Source organism: Diadema antillarum, unplaced genomic scaffold, assembly GCF_040938485.1.
Source record: "Diadema antillarum isolate AM-2024a unplaced genomic scaffold, OU_Dant_1.0 seq00001970_RagTag, whole genome shotgun sequence".
In the NCBI taxonomy this organism is placed as follows: Eukaryota; Metazoa; Echinodermata; class Echinoidea; order Diadematoida; family Diadematidae; genus Diadema; species Diadema antillarum.
The window spans coordinates 180,298-201,073 of NW_027272629.1; the positions used below are offsets into that span (position 1 = coordinate 180,298).

At 37.5% G+C, this 20,776-nt stretch overlaps 1 protein-coding gene across 1 annotated transcript in view; it reads right to left on the reverse strand.

Moving 5' to 3' along the window:
* LOC139713449 (protein TAMALIN-like) overlaps positions 1-17,631 on the reverse strand; it is a 32,872-nt gene extending 15,241 nt beyond the window's left edge. The window contains exons 1-2 of the mRNA XM_071625178.1: positions 17,504-17,631; positions 14,668-14,729 (exon numbers count right to left, since the gene is read on the reverse strand). Of these exons, the coding sequence (XP_071481279.1) occupies positions 14,668-14,729; positions 17,504-17,572 (131 nt within the window). The 5' untranslated portion in view covers positions 17,573-17,631. The remainder of the gene's footprint in view (positions 1-14,667; positions 14,730-17,503) is intronic.
* Between the last annotated feature and the right edge of the window lie 3,145 nt (positions 17,632-20,776).

The window sequence follows — 20,776 nt, forward strand, 5'->3', positions numbered from 1 at the left end:
AATTAACGGGGAAAAAATGCGTCTAAAGTGCATGCCACGGCAATCGTGCACAATGGACGGTTTCTGTAATTTACCACAATTTTTTCGTTTTTCTTTTTTTTTTCCGAGCATGCCGGTGTGCTACCTCCGACACAAGAAGTTAGTATTTCCAAGGAGGTTCAAGAGATGATGGAGTCACAACACGCTTATTCTCTTTGATCCATGTTCGATGCACACTAAATATTTGTGTAAATATGTTGCAAACTAGATCTGCGTCACAGAGGAAGACAATTGATTCATGTTTCATTGCATAATGGACCAGCAACTCTCTGAGGAAGATATGTCTTCATGATGGTAGTTACTTTTTTCTGTCTTAATGACACTAATTATTTGTTGCCATCCCTATATAAGAATCAGATATGTTTGAGACTGATAAAAATCAACATCACTCTTAAAAAATCACTATTAAATCTGACATCTTTATTTTAAAGAACTATACTTGAAGATTATATCATGTTACTCCATAATTATCAGTTTCAGAAAAGTGATTGAATTGGCTTTCCGGGAGGGTGCAGTTTCAAGTATTTTCACAACGTACAGCTCAGATTCGGATTCAGATTTAGATTTTATTTTATTGTCGATATAGGAAATTCTCTCCGTTGGCATTTATACAAATAGGGATATCTACATACATCCATACATACACACATAAATAACATAAATATACATCCACATTTATACATACATGATATACATACACGGATTATACATAAATGCAGTTTTCAATATACAATAATACAATCATATACTCACCATACAGTGAACAGATGTACATTTTTGCACATATTTTTGAAAGGGATTTACTTTCGTTTTATATGCTTTATCATTAAAGGACAAGTTCACCTTCATAAACATAAGGATTGAGAGAATGTAGCAATATTAGTAGAACACATCATTGAAAGTTTGAGGAAAATCAGACAATCCGTTCAAAAGTTATGAATTTTTGAAGTTTTTTTGCAGTACCCGCTGGATGAGAAGACTACTGCAGTGTATGAATAACTTAGATGTCACATGCGTACAACAATATAAGGAAAATATAAAGAGAATTTGACAAAATTCCATCGTTTGAAAAAAGTACACATTCCCCCGACTCGTTACCGATAAATGTTATGGGTAATATTATTCCCCCTGCCTTTAGAAAGAGGCAAGTCAATTGCTCTTTTATTATGCGAAAAAAGTGAAAATATGTTGAATTTTCTTTTATATTTTCTTTATACTGTTGTACGCATATGACTCACAAGCTGTAGTAGTCTCCTCATCCAGCGGTTCCAACACAAAAATTTAAAAAATTCATAACTTTTGCATCGATTGTCCAATTTTCCTCAAACTTTCACTGATGTGTTCTACTAATATTGTTGCATTTTCTCAATCCTTATGTTTATGAAGGTGAACTTGTCCTTTAAGTGAATAACAGGCAAGATATCGCCCACATTATGTTAGCATTCAAAAGAAATCTTCAGAGTGCTCAAGAAGACGGTGGCATGGAAACACGATCATCAAAGACACAAATGCACCTGTGGAATTCTTGTATACATCCATAGAAATCCCATCTCTCAACCCCATCTCTCTAATCTCCTGGTATTTCTTACTGTTGGCCCATGCCTTGGTGACACACAGAGCAAATTTCAATGAATCAGGCCCCAGCCCTTCGCGCTACTTCATGTACAATGTATACGATAAAAAAGAATAAGGTCAGTACTGTATGGGAGTAGCTCTGAATGAAGAATGACAAATCAAAATAAGAAAAAGGGCTGTTTCTAAATCGGTAAGTAGCACATGCATAGCGCTGTAAACTCTGTAATAATAGACTTGTTTATACACTGACAATAATTCACGCATATCGCTCGATTTGAATATTATTTTGCTCTTTCATGATGTATACAGTATTCTCTCATGTTGAGGTACTTACGGATTGATTGTGATAGAACTGGTTCTTCTTCAAAGCCTGATGCGCTTATTGTTAATCAACAATATTGTGTGTTTTCAATCATCTTCTAGGAAAAGAAAATGGACATGAAACGGGTCAGAGCTGAGTGGACAACTGGACGAAACTGGTGAGTTTATCAGCTTTCAGGGGTCAACGTTTAAAAAGTCGGCCTTCAGTCATAAGATTATCAATTGGCTGTTTGAAACAGAGATGTGTGATGCACTTTAAAATCTACAGTGGCAGAACCTTTGCGGCGATTCTTCGTAGGCCTATTTACACTTAAACCATGACTTTGAAAATAGAAAAATGAAAACACGTGTCAGAAGATGTGCACAACTTATATCAGAATGTGTACTGGCATGGATATCTTCTAGCATCACCGTGTTCGTACAAGTATTGAATGATCACTTTGGAGTGCCATCGATTTAAGATGTCTACGTCTGACTTGTATGGCACCAACTGCCACTTTGATTTGTGTTTTGTACCTCGCAGTCTCTGAACGTTTCGCCCCCTATACCGGATAGATTTCTTTCACGATTAAATATCCAAAGTTTTTTATTCACTTGCACTTCAGTTTGTAATCATCATTTTACATTTCTATGTTCATGAATGTGAGATACGGGGTGACAAATATGTATTGCAGTTTATGTAGTACATTGTCTACATAGTTACATGATGATCCCATATTGTCCCACTGGCGTAATAGGCGTGTGCTTATAACCATTCATCGCAATGCTTGGTACATTTTGTTCCATCCAGCAAGTTGTTACTACAAATCTGACATATATTTCCTACATGCTGCCAGCCTAAAATCTAGTATGTTTCTAAAGCTTACTAAATAGTAAGGTGTATGAATTTGCTTACAGGGCATAATCTGTACTTAAATGCCATACTAGTGTATCATTGTTGGTAAAAATGGTTCCCAGTTCTTTATTTAACAAGTATAGTTGTAGAACAACACTTTGGGTGGTTTTGTTGTATATGCCAACGAGCGCCTCGGAAGTTTACTGATATACATAAATCTTTGCATGGTTGGCAATGATCGTCATGTCACACGTTAAGCCCCAATGTGAAAAAAAAAAATGTACTTAATAATTTTGCATTTTTATTCAAAAGCGTAATGCACAATATACATTGACAAGTCGACATCACAGCCCTTAAGGCAATTCCTTCCTCGGCAGAAAAGCCCGAAGTCTGAAGGTGCTTATATGCAATAACATAATATCTTGTGTTATTTTCAGGGGTTGATTGAAAATGTGTCAAATATTCACTGTGGTACCAGTCATTTTCAGGTGCTCTAAAATTCCACAAAGTTTATAGGACAAAACAAATTGTAGAAAAATAGAAGTATAAATTAGCTTGTAAATAAAATATATTCTCAAAGTGAGGACGTGTCCAGCAGTGAGAATGGAAAATGGTTCAGTCCAGTTCATTTCATTTTATTTTTCTCCATCGCAATATAATCAATAACATACATATATGCACAGTGTACATGAAAGTAAAGAATTTTAACATAAGTAATCAAAAAAAAAGGAGGTACATTATACTTTAGAAGGGTATCAAACAAACAAGCATTTAGTGATAAATCAATCAGAGGATGGAGATGGGGGACCCATTGAAAATGTGAAGCTTGTAGATTGTGGGCCCCCCAGTTGCAATATACAATGTACTTAACGAAAAGGGAAGATATTCATTGTCACCAAAACCAAATTCATATTGCTTGAACAATTGACCAGATTAAAAATGAATACATACATAAGTTTACATTTTCATATATATTCATAGGGCTGATACACTAAATGAAACGCAAAGATCCAGCACAGACGAGACTGACAGCACAAACGAGCAAGATACAAGACAAGTACATGAACTACGACACACCAAAAGCAAGCATGGTGACGTATTCCAATAAGATAACTGCTTCCGATTTTTATTCAAATCGACCTACGAAGATAAATGAAATAAAGTCACGTGTAAAACTTTCATTTTTGTAAAACTTTTCTGGCTGCCATTTGTCAATTTTGCTTTGACAAAAATAGTAAAGGCTGCTCACACAATTTCTGCTGCTATACGTGTCATTGTCTCATCAGATTATTTCGCTTTCCCCTCCCTCTCTTGTCTGTCTGTCTCCCCCCTCCTCTCTCCCTCTCTCTCTCTCTCTCTCTCTCTCTCTGTCTCTGTGTTACACTATCACGTTTGCTAGATCCAAAACGAGAAACCATCATAATAGGAAGGGAACGTTTTCCTCCTTCAGGAAATGCTGCTGCCATCTTACTCCTCGAGTATCTGGCCACACCCTTAAACTTTTCGCTTACTGAAAGCAGGTGGGGATGGAAGAACAATCACACACAGTACGAAAGGATATTTCGTTAACGACAGTCCCTTCCCTTTGCAAACATGGTGGAAATATTTTGAATCATGGTATAAAGAATGATGACAGAGAATGCAAATGCGGAGGACAGCCGTACACACTGTACACAAAACTAGCTTTTTCACTCACTGAATACATTCCCCAAACTATCTGTACCCAAATGATCAAACATATTTCTTCTGGCAACTACGCACCTTTCAATTCTGAGGAAAGATGTAATCCCTTTTCAGAATCTATTCCCAAGAATTTGTGGTTTGTAGCTTAATAAGCGTTTGATTTTTCTTGTGCATTTTTTTTAGTGCACAATCATTAGCCGCATATCTTTTTAGGAGAAAAACAAGTGCAAGGGCTTCGTGTCCTTGTTGAAACTATTTGTCCCGCTCTGCTGTTGTTTCCGATACTTCTCACCTTGTGTAGTCGCAGTGTAAAGTCCACTGACCGCAGGATATGGTTCAGTCATGAAATGTAAATCGGGGTTTTTTCAGTTAGCCTTTGGGTTGACAGGAGGCTATTTAACCTGTTTGATACTTCTGTTATGTTGTGTATAATGTGTGTGTTGATCGTTTGAAATCAGCTCCTATAACAACGCTAATATTCAAAAGCAACGCGAAAGTCTCGAACGTAAAATGAGTTTTCTATGGGAGTGTCAACTGGTTCACGTCACACTAGATTCCAGTTGTCCATGTTCACAATCTTTCCGACAAAATGATACCGACGATAAACGTGACAATAATCTATTAAACATTCTCAATGTTTCATATACAATGCTACTATATTCGGGCAAACAACAACAGCAAATTAACCCAATAAAGAATATTACAGGTTAACATATAGAGTAAACACACATAAACAACAATAACAACAACTGGAAAGTTGCTCGAAGTTGAGACACTATGTTTCACTGATATATAAAACAGTACGACGAATGATGTGAACTAAATATCGGTTGCTAGGGAAGATATCAATTATCTTTCATATGGATTATATATATCATGCTATAAAACAACCAACCCAAGCTTTTAGACTTTTAAAGATGCATTGTCCGTTACCTAAGCTTTTGCGAGCCAATGGTATTGTGTATGAAAAGGAAGTGCCGATAAAATAAATGTCTCCCACGTGATGGCATGTAATCTCAATCGAAATGCAATTCTATAATGTCAGAGACTGGGGTAATCTCCAACAGTTCCATGTTGTCTGATTGTGCCGGGTGAAAAGGAAGTAGATGGCTTTAGATCCATTCTCCCAGCTTTCACTCCTTACTCATGACATCCTGTTGGCTCTGGGGAAAATAGGGACAGTTCAGACCCTACGTATACAATATACAGGCCTATATAGTGACAACAGTATTAAAGTGAAACCAGTGGACGTCGCTATAAGCCACAATATTCAATCTTGTTGCCAATGTCTTTATTCTGCAGGGTTTACTCTTGGGCTTTGTTGTTGTTGTTGTTGTTTTGTTATTGTTTGAATTTTGTTTGCTAGCTATTCTAGGGGTCTACCATAGTGAGTTTAACGTATGGACTATCCAATTCTTTTCCTTGTCAACATATTGAATGGAAAGGAAAACAAACAAAACTAGAAATGTCGCTATGGCGACTTGTATGCTTCCCCATAATACATGGTTATCCAAACAGGTCTATAGAGGTCGTCTTGACAATGTGAGATGACAGTTTCACTTAACTTGCAATATATGAATAAATAAATAAATAAATAAATAAATAACATGTTTGTAATAAATGCGTTGAGTGTTTACTTTCCGTGAACTGGGTTTATTTGGACGGATGGGTAAATTGTTTAAGAGAGCAGATCAAAATATGGGAGAAATTGTGACCTTTGAACAGTTACAGTTGACGTTTGACCCCATGGCCAAAATCTCTCCTTACAGAATCATTGTGCGGTAATGCATGCATATTTATACCTAGTCATATTCGGAGTATGCATTGAGTAATCATCAATGTATGGAGATATAGTTTCATTTTGAACAGTATCAAATAGTGGAATTTTAGCATTTTAACCTGACCTTTGACCCCTTGATCTTTGACCTTTGATCCAGAAAGTCATAAAAGATCACTGGCAAAAAGTACATGCATATGCACTAAGTTTCATTAGGATACCTTGAGCCATTTCTGAGATGTATGGTGAAAAAAGTGCAATTTTAGCATATTTCACTTGACCTTTGACTCCATGACCCACAACTTTCCCTAGGTAATATTCATCTCGTAATGCATGTATCCACTACATTTCAAGAAAAAACAGGAGACATTACATAGGTTTGCATGAAATAGTGAAATTTTAATTTGACCTTGACCTTTGACCTTGATCATGTGAAGTCAAAAGTTGAAGGGTACAATTTCGTCCACTCGTACACATATATGCCAAGTTTCATGAAGATATCTTGACCCATTTCCGAGATATGGAGGGAAAAAAGTGACATTTTGGTATTTGCACTTGACCTTTCACCCCATGGCCTCCAAAAAATCTTGATCTGGTAATGCATGTATGCACTACAGTTTCAGGAAAAAAAACCGTGACGCATTTCATAGCTATGGATGAAACAATGAAATTTTAAGAATTTGATCTTGACCTTTGACCTTAAGCATGTGCGACCAAGAGTTGATAGGCACAACTTCGTCCACTCATACACACATTATGCCAAGTTTCATTTGGATACCTCTTACGGTTCTTAAGTTACGCCGTACACAAAATTAATTACGGACGGACGGACGGACAACTCGAAAACATTATGTCTCCGGCGACACTTCGTGGCGGAGGCATTAAAAAAGATCAAGTAGTCCATACGTTTGCACAATGTGTATCTAGTAAAAATGATTATTCCCCCAATTAATGCATGTATCACACTGATCATATCATATGAGGCTTTTACCTTTAATTAAGCCCCTTTGATATTAAGTTTTGTTGCCACTGCTTTTATCCTTCAGGATTAATTCATTTTGTTAATCTTTGAATTCTGTTTGCTAGCTCTTTTTTATAGGGGTGTATTACCATCATAGCGAGTCTAATGTTTGGACTACTTTAGTATCCAATTCCTTTCCTTGTTAACAAGGGAAAGGGAAAATATCCAAGTATATTGTACATACGTCTGCACAAGGCTTATTTTATAAGAATTATTACCCCCTCTCCAATTTTATTATTACTATCATTATTACTATTATCATTATTTGCGTCATCATCTTCATCATCTTAATCATCATCATCATTTATTTGGAATTTCAACATAAAATACAAATAGAAAATCTAATTACATGATATAAGGGATGTGGTGAAAAGGCAAACTGAATCACCGAGGCCCGAGGCCTTCCTCCCCGACCAGTGCATGCACCCAGAATCAGCTATATCAATGTAAAACAATCATCAACAATGTCAAATAATGCATTATTACACCAAAGAAATATGCACTTCAAATACAAATAAATATAATTGGAAATAGTCCTACAAATGGAATACGTCACTTGAAAAATAATGATATACGGTTTATGTAATCTCACTTTAGGCTGTAAGCAAAACTGAAAATGCAATGTTTGTATTTCATAAAACAGCCATCATTTTTTTTTTCCAAATAGTAGACATCACATTGAACAATGTGCTCAATATGCATATTGAGTATATTGTATTAGGCTCTTACCTTTAATTCAGGACGATTTAGTTGTTTTTTTTTTTTACACCAGAGATACTTATACGTTGCAATATAACAATTTTCCTTCGTTCAGTTATACACTGGTAGTTTCTTCGCAGGGAGTTCCCTCTGTGCAATGTAAATTGTCTAGGAACATAAATATGGTGTTTCCGCGTAATTTGAGAATGGATTTGTGTAAACAGCTGACGGTCATCTCTCAATATAGCGAAATCCCGCTGTAAGTCTGAAATTGCTGTCGATTTTCCGAAGGAATGCAAGTCAACCTTATGGAACGTGACGCTGCAGAATATATTTCATCATGTACCTCTGAATGGTAGCCTGCAATTTTGCAAAAATACATGATTATGTTTTTCCATACAATGAATGTGGAGCTCAACATGTCAATGTAATCAAACAATACATTCGAAGATGACTGAATGAATTCTATTATATGCTTGTATGCATCAACATTGTTCCTCAGCACGTTTTTGTTTGTACACAGATCATGACAATTAGCTATTTCTAAGTATAGTTTTCGCATTTATAAAAAGAAACAATATGCCATATGCCGTAACATAATAATGAAGTAATCTGAGTTCGTGTCGTGTTCTTGTATTTGCTTTGATCAATACATATAATTAACGATGACAATTATTCTTAGCCAGCACACGGATAAATTCTTTTTGACACAGACAGACAAAATGTGCCCAGAGTAGACCTACCTATAACAATTCGTTGACAGTAAATAGAGAGAATGTACATGAGCCAACACGATGTCTACAGTGCAGTGTTTAGTCTCATTGCTTGCAACATTTTATTGCATTAGCGTAATTCCATCAGACGATTTATGAATTGTATCGGAATGCATGTATATGGCATTAGCGAAGTCGAGTTTTCACGATACAACCCCTCTTTCATGTAATGCAATTTAAAGCTTAATGTAGATGACGGTGTAGAATCGTATGTCTGTGTCTACATGATTCTGTATATAACACGTCAAGAGTATTTGCCCTGACTACACGAGATGATGACACCAGACCAGGAGGAAACCTATCTAGAAATTTCGAGTATATTTCAATGGTTTATTATAACAGAACGTTTAATGAGTCTTAGGCATTGCGTGATTCGCAGTTTTTAAACCGTCAGGAGTTGCCGTGCGTGTCATTGGCAGGCGGATATGAGTTGAAGCTGTCTCAGTGACTCATTGAGTCATCCTAGCTTCGGCACGATTTGGACAATGTTTACGAGGGGAAGAGTTTGTGCTCCGATCAAGGAACTCTGTCAAAATTTGCGTGGTAAAACAATAGCATGTATTTCTCTCATTATACCATGCCTGTTGAACTGATTGGCTATCGAAGATGATTTAATATGTCGAATGTATGTCGCGCTAAGCGAATATCTGAAAAAATATCGGAAAGAAAAAAAAAAACAGCGGCAAAGAAAGCATCTGAAATATAGCCTGCCACTATAATGTATAAGTGGCTCGCAGCGTATACACAAGTTGATATTTGATAATTCATTCAGACTTTGGGACTATTAGTACATGATTGGTGTAGACCTTAGGGCAACTTCATTTCCATGACAAAAACATAGTGAAAACTAGACAAACAACAGTATAGTACTTGCATAACTGGAAAATGAATGATGCACATTGGCATTGCTCACGTAACGTATCGTGAAAGTACTGCATAAATCTCAGTCATCGATTCCGTGATACATGAGCTCCACAGCTCTACAACAAATTTTAAATTCAGTCATATTCCTTTCGATTTCTCTTCATCTTAAATCTGATGCACTTCACAGTGCAAACGTATGATCTGGGCCGTATTCCTTCTTTAAATGAAACGTTGCGTACCCCCTTTGATGCCCAGACTAATCATACGCTGCGTCCTTGTATGGTCTAAATGTAATATCTTTATCATGCATCTGTAATAGTCTTGAATCAATGCAGCGAAAACATTAACCTCCTTGTTTCTTCCCTATGAATTCTTGTTTGAGTGCACTTTCCTATACAACTTATGAATATCGACTGTCTGAGAAATGGCATTTGTAGAGCTCTCTTGCTCTTCTTTATTCTTGGGTCATGAACTATGTCATCGTATATAGAGATATACGATGACATTCCCAACGTATTTACTGTGTACAAATTAGTTTAACATTATCTTGCACAGATCTAGGGGCGTTTTGTTCTTCTGTCTTTTGAAGACACATCAGAGCCACATTCCAACACCGTAGAACAAGTGTATCTTTCGCAGGTACCTGGCAATTTTACTTCGTCATTGCATGACACGTGATCATAATTACATTTCAAGGATTCAGAAAATGATTAAGATCATTTTAGATAAGTGACACTTACGATACACATGACACTACACATGATCTTAGCCAAAAGGCCCAGAAGCAATGAATTGCATGAAAAACTTTACGGTATGAATGACATATTTACTTTTAAAAACAGTGCAGATGGATCCATTGGGCAAATATTCTGAACATATTAAGCTCAAATTGCAATGGTCTCTTCAGAGCACTTATAATAGAACGACTGTCCATTCCTCCCTCTTTGATCCCAAACGTGCGCTAATTGTAGGTTCTTCAGCACGGGTAGAGAGAGGCTTAAGCCAGTCAGAGGTCACAACAATGTAGATGATTAAATAATGAGATCAGTTGTATGGCATACTGAAAAGAATTCAAGAATGGAATAGATGTCGAAGAAAACGCCAAATACTGTAGTCACAAAGCAAACTCACAACTACATAACGCGCTCCTATGTCATGCAAGTTTCAGAGATCAAGACTACCTAACAATCGATGCTACACCGTCTTGTTGCTAGATGCGCGACAGCCGTTAACACAAACCCGCAAACCCGCAAACAACAACAACAACAACCAGATAAAAATTAACAATGGGGAAAAATCTAGTAATATGGCAAAACAAGTAGAGAGATAGAGAGAGAGAGAGAGACGGAGAGAGAGGAGTGAGACCCTCGTTTTGTTACCGGTAGACAACATATCGTGACTTGGGATGACACATAGATATTTTTGGCTCCCACTCAACATACACCTCTGTTCATTTTTAGGGAAAATGTTGGGAAAAGGATATTGTCAGTCTGTGTTAAATAAAATAATATACTAGTACAAGTTGAATCTTCTGTCAGCAGTTGGTCGTGTGTTTATTACGGATTTTGTCTTTTTTAATACTACATTTGTAAACTGTATAAAATCACTATGATCAAAGGTACTTGAATTATCAAGAAATAACACTCCAGTAACAACGGTAACGATTTTGGAATTGATGAATGGACTTTAGGTTCTAAGTCAGAACATGAACTGACAACGGAAATAAACCTTGGTGCATGTATGAATAGTGGGATTGGCCAAATAAGTGAAGAATTTAACAAAGAAGGCACTTTGATTACCAGTAGAGAGAGTTTCCACCATGGAATCAAAATATATTTCATTTAAACTTGTCTTAATTACTATTCGCATTCTGCAACCCTGTAAGTTTCACATTCCATTTTTCCCCCATTGGCAGTCGCACATCGATGAAAACTTTAGTACTGTAAAGGCAATTTAGTTTTATAAATATGCCGTAGACAACTAAACAAGTGTGTTTATGTTAATAAAGTTAAATCTGGTAAAATTATTAACTTTCTTGATTCACTTGCTTTGCTGTTTTCTGCGGCCTTACTGTTATCATGGCGTCATGAAGTTTCATGAAGTTTTGTTATCCACAAACGAGGAACATGAAAAGAAAAAATAATTTGTCCCTATTTGTTCCCCAAAGAGTGCACAGGGAACACATGCCGTGCTACTGCTGTTAAATTACCTTGGCATCCACTGCGATCACGGAAGGAAACTCGTTTGCTCTCAGGGTAATTTCATGGTGGTGAAGACACATACAAACATACACGACTATATCTTTGATTTGGTTTGGTTTATTTCTGCACTCAATCAAACACAAATTCAATACAAATTTCAGATATAAAGAATAACAAATGCAATAATTAATATGTTAATAAATCATTTCACATGGAGGTAAGCATAAACAATATTATTGTGCAGTTAATAATCCATACACAAAACACGTAAATAAGATAAATATACAGTACAGTAGATATTTTTCCTGTAACTGAGAGAGATAATTGAACGCAGAAGACCACCATCGTGAACGGTTAGGCTGGAAATGGACGGGACCTCATAAAATCTAATATCTGCTCAGTTATAGAAAATAATGATAACTGAAAAATAATGATAACTTAGAATTTTCCGCAGGTAACATGACAGTGATCTGATGTTCCAAATAAATCTTGATGACAAACTCCGCGTCAGATGACCCTTCGACTTTACTCATCCGAGTTCGTGAACTTTTTTCCCCCAATCTCTTGTTCATCATTATTTTCATGCTTTTATAATCAAAGTAGGCTTTCCCCTTGAGTGAGTTATCTTGTGATGGAAAGACCTGTAGTTTCAATCATGTTACTGTAATGTGGTACAGTATATTGTGTACTTTATTTATTTGTGTTGGCACTCACTCACTACTGCTAAATCATTTCTGGTATTACTTGACAGGTGCATCTCAGAGAGTACGAGAGAGACTGCAGCTTTTCTTAAAAGACTGACGTTGTGCTACACATTCAGATCAGGGAGGTCTAAGACGAGTATGTGTGTGTGTGTGTGTGTGTGTGTGTGTGTGTGTGTGTGTGTGTGAAACAGGGACGTAATATTTGTGTCATATTTTGTTACAACCGTGCACTTCTTTTCTGGGTATATTCTCATTTCACAAAAGGCAAACGTATTTCTAGCCATTTCTAAAAGCACACATAATGAACATAATTTCTTGAATGAGTGTTCTCGGTTATGCATGTCACTATAATGCTATATACCATATATCAAAAAAAAAAATTACAACGGGACCCTTCGCAATGATAACTTTTAAAATAGTGAATCAATCCAAATACAATTTCAGGGTATGAAACTATAACTCATTGCCCACATCTTACAGGAAACCACATTCGATTTGCTTCCGTGGTCAAAGAGAAATGAGGAATTTCGTAGAGCATGTCAGGAATCTCTTCCCTCCAAGTTCTGTCTATTGTGTTTACACATTGATATGCAGTTCCAAGAGCATCCAAGTGCTAAACTTGGAAGAATCAGACTCGTGACATGCTTTACAGGAATCCACATTTCTCTGAATGGAGTTTTCTGCAAACTAGAGCTGAGATGTTATATCTTAAGACCCTGAGGTAGCATTCGGACAGTTTAATCATATTGGGTGTTATCAGTGCGAAAATCCGCTTGTAATATTTTTTGGGACATACTGTATAAGTAAACATTCTTTCCACACTTCATATGAATAAAAAGAAATCAGTGTCATTATCCTAAATGTGTGCAAGGCTAAATTATGCAGGTCTTGATGGAACTCGAGTCAGGAGAGATAACAATAATTGTGAGATATATTTCACCGGTTGAAAAGGAAACTGACATAGAAGAGGTCATGGAACTATTGTCTGAATACTAATCAGCTGAATATAATAATGATTGTATTCAAAGAGTTGATGAAAAGCATCCCACCAATAGAAAAGGAATGTGACCGACGGATGGCCCGCCAAGAGGAAACGTGCGATTGCATTGTCGATATTTCCTATGTTTGTAATGCACTGTTGACTGACAAAGTCATCTCAAACAGCCCCATGTGTCCATAACAATCGCGTTTTCTTTGTGTTGGAATCATGCTTTAATTACACGATGAACTCTAAACGATGCAATCTCTCGTTTCTTAGGGTTTGGCAGTTATCGCATTTTCCAACTTTCCGTTGTTAAAAACAATAACTTCGAACGATTTGTTGTGTTATCACAACCAAGGCCTAACATCATTTACCTGTTCCGCCAGGACATACAGTACTTGCTTGTACCAAGGAGGTATGAGAGAACTCTCTGATACCTCCTTGCTTACACGGAGGGGAACTCAGTTTATCTGTGGGACTTTTTCATTTTGTCTATTTGTGACCGCAAACAACGACGATGATTGTCTTTCCTGTGGCGAGGTCCATGGGAGGCGATTTTGTACCACTATACGCCTATATATAATGTGGGAGAGGAATATGGAATCCCGGCGCGTTCCGATTGTTAGGAGTCAAAGACAAAAGACCGTCTCAATCTCTTGTCCCAAATCTAATTGAATGATTCATACTATGGGGTATCAGACATAATGCATTTCAAAGTAATTTCTCTTTTTACCCAGATCCAAACGATATCATCATCACCAGTTTCTAACCATCCTTTGACTGTTAATGTCATAACTCAGTGACTTCTGTAAATCTAACTCGTAACTTCAAAGAGCTCGCTTGTTAGATTTGTGTGCTAAAACTTGTTAGCAAAATATCATCCTAATTGACTTTTCTCCACTGTCGTTATATACCACGATTAAAAAAAAAAGATTAGAAAGATTTTAGAAAGATTATAGGGAGTAGATTTAAGACTTCTCACACTAGTTTGGCAATGACCAGTGTTAACTGTATAAAACACTGTGAGAAACCTTCATATTGTGTTTTGTAACCAGACAGCAATTAATGTATCATGCACCCTTCACACAGATAGTGTTCAATTTTCTTCCCTCCATCTCCCGGTATTCTGATGTGACATCTACTTGCAAGTATTACTCACAACAACACTACCTTCAGACGTGTATTTTACTCACCTTCTGAAGTTTTCCCTTTCGTCTGTTTTGATCCGCCTGTCCTGCAGAGTCTCTTCCGTGAGCTGCGTAACCGCCATATTGATTGCAAGAAAATAAAAGTGAGGAGGACACGTCAATAATTGTCGTGTAGTTTGCCCATTGTGTTCCCACAAACGTTCCGAACACATCGATATTGCATGAATACAGAATTCACGACACATGATCACAAATAGCATGAACCGTCACTGACATATGCTTTATTCATTCAGTCTCTTCTACGATTTCAATTTAAGCTATTAACTACAACAAAACCTGATTCTGACTGTCAAACTATACCCATATCACTGTCCAGAAGTTATCTAGGTTTACGACCATTGAAGTAATGATTAAAACTGCCCCCTCCCTTCTCTCTCTCTCTCTCTCTCTCTCTCTCTCGTATCAAATATTTTCTCATTGAATACATTGTATAGCTTGATATTGACGACACTTTGTTAGAAGTCAAATGTACCTTTCCTGTAGTTCTGTTCATAAAACTAGATAACTAACACATTTCTCATTCTGGTGTTGTACCTGTATACAATTATATACAAACCATAACATGTTGGCTTACACGAGTCTGCAGTGTAGTTCTGCCTTAAAACAATGTCGGAATGTACTTTTCCTTTACCGAAAAAAAAAAAAACACAAATCCTACATAGTCCGTGTCAGTTACTCGATAACTCGCTCTGTCTTTTCTGTTCTGAGGCATTTACTTCGAATTTGGGACCCAATAAAAGACTGGATTGCTTTTGGACGGCATGGTATGTGGCAGATATTTTTTGTTTGTTTTTTTAATGAACATGCACTTTAATTTTTGTTTGAAAAAGTTTGATTATGACCATGCTCTATCTCTCTCTCATTTTGATATCAATATTCACTAAACTGAATAATACTTATATGCAACGTTTCTTTCGAGGTGTATAGTTCTGACTATATCATACTTAAATCTCTGGTTGGCCATTTGATGACGGGTGTCACTACATGCTGAAGCATTAACTATTATGTATAGGCTACAAATTTACAGCGTTGCGACAGATTAAAAAAAAATCCAAATCAAATCTTCTCTAAATCATGGGTTTATCACAACACTTTAGAAATCAGAAAGAACATGGTTTAAACTACACTCTTGTATTTTGAGGTAATCGGGGGAGACACGGTTAAGTGACAGCTAGGTCTATGTAATTCATAAAGAACACACGTGAATTAAGTGTGGACATCGTTAAAGATCATCTATAGACACTTGAATGCATATTGGTATCACATGTAGGGTGAAAAGTACTCCTTAATGAGTGCAGTCAGTCACTCTGTGTTTTATGGTGCTATCGTCATTGCGCATACATGCCTTACTAAGCGTGCTTTTAATGTCAGGCCCTTTCATTATACGAACATAATAGCTCATATTCTGAGTACATAATAAAAAAGTAATGAAGTAAATCAATTACAATGATTCTATCCTACGTGTATTTTTTGTGCTAAAAGCTCGCACATGTGCAGACAAATGTCATGTTACCCAATTCACTTGTAGCTCTTTTGTTCTTCCAAAAGTCAATATTCAGGTTAAGAAGGCGAACGCCCCAGGCCCTACAATTTGATCAATCCCATCACAGCCATAATTTCCGAAAAAAATTACAAGTTTTAATGGTGATCTTCTATGTGATGATATTTGGTTGATCATCACACCTATTTTTTTTCTTGTCTAAAACTCCGTTAATGTCAACTTAGATTTATCATGGGTGATACTGTGAAGAACAGGTGATAATTTCGCTGAATTGTATGTTGATGTCCGCAATCACAGTGCACTGTATGACCTCTTTCAAATGCACGAAGCGAGAGAAGAAAATAAAACCATTAAAGTTTAGCTATATGCAGATCCAAATGAATTCATCCGTTCTCTCAGACACATGTATAAGAGCAACCATTTAAAAATCATTTTCACTTTCAGGAATCATCGGTTTCTTCGCCAGACGTAACCGTTGTGATGTGCCGATTAATTCAGTTAAGACATTAATGTAATGAAAATTGAAAAAATGATATCAGTATTCACTGTCGATATGATTCATACTGCTTGACAGATGAGTAAGTGTCGGCACTCATTCACTTCCGAGCCTCAGTGCCTGCTAATTAACGCGCGTCACGGACAGTCGCTACCACGCCCTCATCCTCCGTGCCCCCTCCCCACCCCACCCCTCCCCACCCCACCCCATCCCACCCCTTCTCGATACGTTGCTTGTCTCTTGTTAAGACTTTACCATAATGTGCCACTGCCACTGTGACCTACCAAGTAAGGCGTTGTGTTGGCGCATTCTGGGTGAGTGGAACTTCTATCACAGTGACCTCATCTAGTATATTCTTATTTTGTATCGGTGTATATTCACAAAGTTCATAATAATAATATCGAAGTTCATCATTTCCTTCTCCCTGTTGTATTCCATCAGGTTCACAGAATTATCTGCTATTCACACCTAATTCGAAGTAAATATTTCTTAATTTTGTGTAGAATGACGTTGGCATGACGATTAATTTTTCTTTATTTGGCAAAAACATACAGAAAAAGCAGGGAAGAAGTTGAAATAAGAAAGAAAATATCCACTCAATAATTGTCTGTAGACTTTGACTGATGGCACAGTTTGAAATTCGCAATAGTTGATAGATCTAAACAACAACTACAAAACCAATTGGCATATATGGTTCATCCCATGTATGAAATTAGTATAAGTGTATAAAAGCGTAAACATTGAATCTGCAGGGACTGAAAAGGATTCTACAATACTTGCAATAAAATGTGACGTCGGGCCTAAAACGAAACATGGTCACTTACGAGACCCGATGTGTTAATCGTGGACTCCTTGCGGCAGATTTTCTTCTTTCTCTCCAGTGTTCTCATCATGAGTAGCTAGTCCTCGGCCATGTGTTTCACAAACAAAGTCGAGTGTCGGCGTCTGATCACAGCCTGCAATATCCAATAGCCAAGACCGACGGTATTTCCCGATTTCCTTCAAGAGGACCGCTTAGTCATAAAAGTCCGAAAATTCAACGTGTGGCCTGCCGTACCCCCGACACATTAGGCACGAGAGTGATACTCGTCTGTGAGATGGAAGATCAGTTCATCGTGCTTCTTTGCCTGATAGATCGATGTGAATCTTTTGGCTAGAATAGGGCGCGCGTGGCATGACGTTTCTCGCGCTGAACTTCCCGTTACGTCAAACGAGTCATCATATCAGAGGGTTAGGAAGTAATTTGCAGTAAGTGCAGCCCATTGACCTGAGCAGATTATGATACGTTTCCGAGCGCCAATCAGCATGGTGAAATTCTCCAATATATGAGACAGTTCAAATAAAACACATACTTGGGCGTTATCTTGACTGCAAACATACAATCCCATTAGTGTTCGTAATGGCTTTAGAGAAGCGGAGGTTTGAGATATTTTGAAACCCAAACTTTCCAAAAATATGAAAAAGGGCAGGTTGTTGACTGCAAAGCGTTTGTCACGATTGATGTTCAGCTCCTTTTTTTTTTCTCCCGATCGTTTTGCTCTTTCTTCGCTGACTTAACAACCATTTCCGAATAAATGTTAATGTAGGGCCTATACTCCATAATATGAGACACCGTCATATTCTAAAAACAACAAGAGACCCGCGGGTCTAGCGCTCACCTGAGTATCGCAAGTTCACCATTCATGCAGTCACTAATCTAAATTATTCACAGTTCTACAAAAATTTGACCAGGCATTCTCAAGAAGTAGATAAAATGTACAATAAGGGCCAAAATTTTTTTAAGATTCCTTAATTTGGGGGGATTGGCGCCCCCTGGGGCCCTCTGGGAGGGGCCCATTTTGATAAATTGAGATCCTAACCCCCTAGGGATGCTACCTGTCAAGTTTGATGAAAATCCATCATGAGGTTTTCAGGAAGAAGATGAAAATGTAGAATTCAGGCCCCCATTTGGACCTTCCCACCCCTCCCCCCTGCCCCCAAGAGGGGCACCCCTGGATCTGCTATGAACAAACTTGAAACTACAGTCATTAATGTACTCACTCATAGTATTATCATAGCTCTATCACTTCTGATTCTAGAGAAGATTTTTAAAGATTCCTTCATTTTGGGAGGTTTGGGCCCCTTGGGGCCCTCCAGGTGGGATACGGTGCCCATTTGAACAGATTGAGATCCTATGCCCTTAGGGATACTACCTGCCAAGTTTGGTGAAAATCGGTTGGTTTCTCAAGAAGAAGATGAAAATGTACAATTTAGGCCCCATTAGAACCCGTCCCCACCCCCTCCCCTGGGTCCCAAGGGGGGTACCCCTGATTCCGCCAAGAACAAACTTGAAACTACAGTTATCAATGTACTAAGTCATAGTATTAACTTAGCTCTATCACTCACTGGTTCTAGAGGAGAAGATTTTTAAAGATTCCTTAATTTTGGGGGATTTTGGCCTCCCTGGGGGCCCCCTGGGTGGGGCATGGTGCCCATTTTAACAAACTGAGATCCTAACCCCCTAGGGATGCTACCTGCCAAGTTTGGTGAAAATGGGTTATGGGGTTCTCAAGAAGAAGATGAAATGTACAATTTAGGCCCCATTAGGACCCCTCCCCACCCCCTCCCCCTGGGTGGTGCATGGTGCCCATTTTAACAAATTGAGTTCCTAACCCCCTAGGGATGCTACCTGCCAAGTTTGGTGAAAATCGGTTTTGGGGTTTTTAAGAAGAAGATGAAAATGTAAAAAGTACGACGCACGACGGACGCCGGACGAAGGACGATCGCAATAGCTCACTTGAGCCTTTGGCTCAGGTGAGCTAAAAAGGCGGGAGATTTAACGGTATGCCAGATTAAGTCTTTGATGGGATTTTATGTTGTGTAAAAAAAAAAAAATTGGAGACCATTGAGAGGTTTTAATATTTGTTACATCTTTACTTATATCATACTTGTTTTGAAAACATGAATTATGCACTCGTACTAATTCTGACTAACAACACATCTGAGGATGTGTTCTCTTTTATTAACTTTTGTTTAGTGATCTTGCTTTAAGTAGCCAATTAAGTTGGTTGGTCGAATTCGAAACTAACTAAACATAATTTTATCAGGCACATTTTCATTGGTTTATTTTGCTCTAAAAATGCCCCTTTATTGTCCGAATTTTCACAGTAATTGAAGAGTAAAGACAAGGCTATAACTTCGTCCTTATCATTCAATGTTGATAAAACACATTTCAAGTATCGTTCAGCTATTCAGCAATTCCTTGCAAGTTGTTCCTGACCACTTAAAAATCAATGGCATCAATCTAATCCAGGTCGACAGCACCAAGTTTTTAGGACTTCTCATCGATAGCGATTTATCCTGGAAAACTCACATCAACTTCGAAAGCACATTTTGTCCAGGAACACAGAAACCCCAAACAAGCTGACACACTACTATTTTCCCACTCACATTATACTACAAACTATATATTCAAACATGAATTCCCGAAATCTCAACCATGGCATTCTAGTACGGAGTACCTCATCCAATGTTTTGATTGATTCGCTTCTTCTTCAAAAACGCGCTACCAGAATACTGTAGTTAACCATGCAGGGTATTTATTTCACTCACACGATTTTTACAAAACAAAACAAAAACACACAGAGAATTCTAAAATTGACACATCTGTTTAAATAGAGTAAAGTATAGATATTTTCATGTTCAAATTTCCCCCAATGAACTTCCTGATGTTTGTCTACTATGTTAAAGAAACAACAACAAATCTATCCATAATTATTCATCCCGCTAATGTGACGCTTACCACCTCCCAAGCACTTGAACAATCTTCGGAAAAAAACAATATCCAAAAAACAAAAAAGTATATACAGGGCTGTTATATACTGGAACGCTCTCCCGCAGAAGTCAAATGTTAATTGTATATCGTTATTATCCCGTTCCATACGGGAACCTGGTGGCCTGTGTATTAAGTCTATGGGGATTTCAGAATTCAGTATACTGTAGAATGGATTATCCGATAAATGTAAGTCAAGACAGCATTTTTATGCTAGTTCATCAACATTCTATTTGATAATTTTCTTTTTCCCAGTACTTCCCCTTATTTTCTGAGGACCCTAATG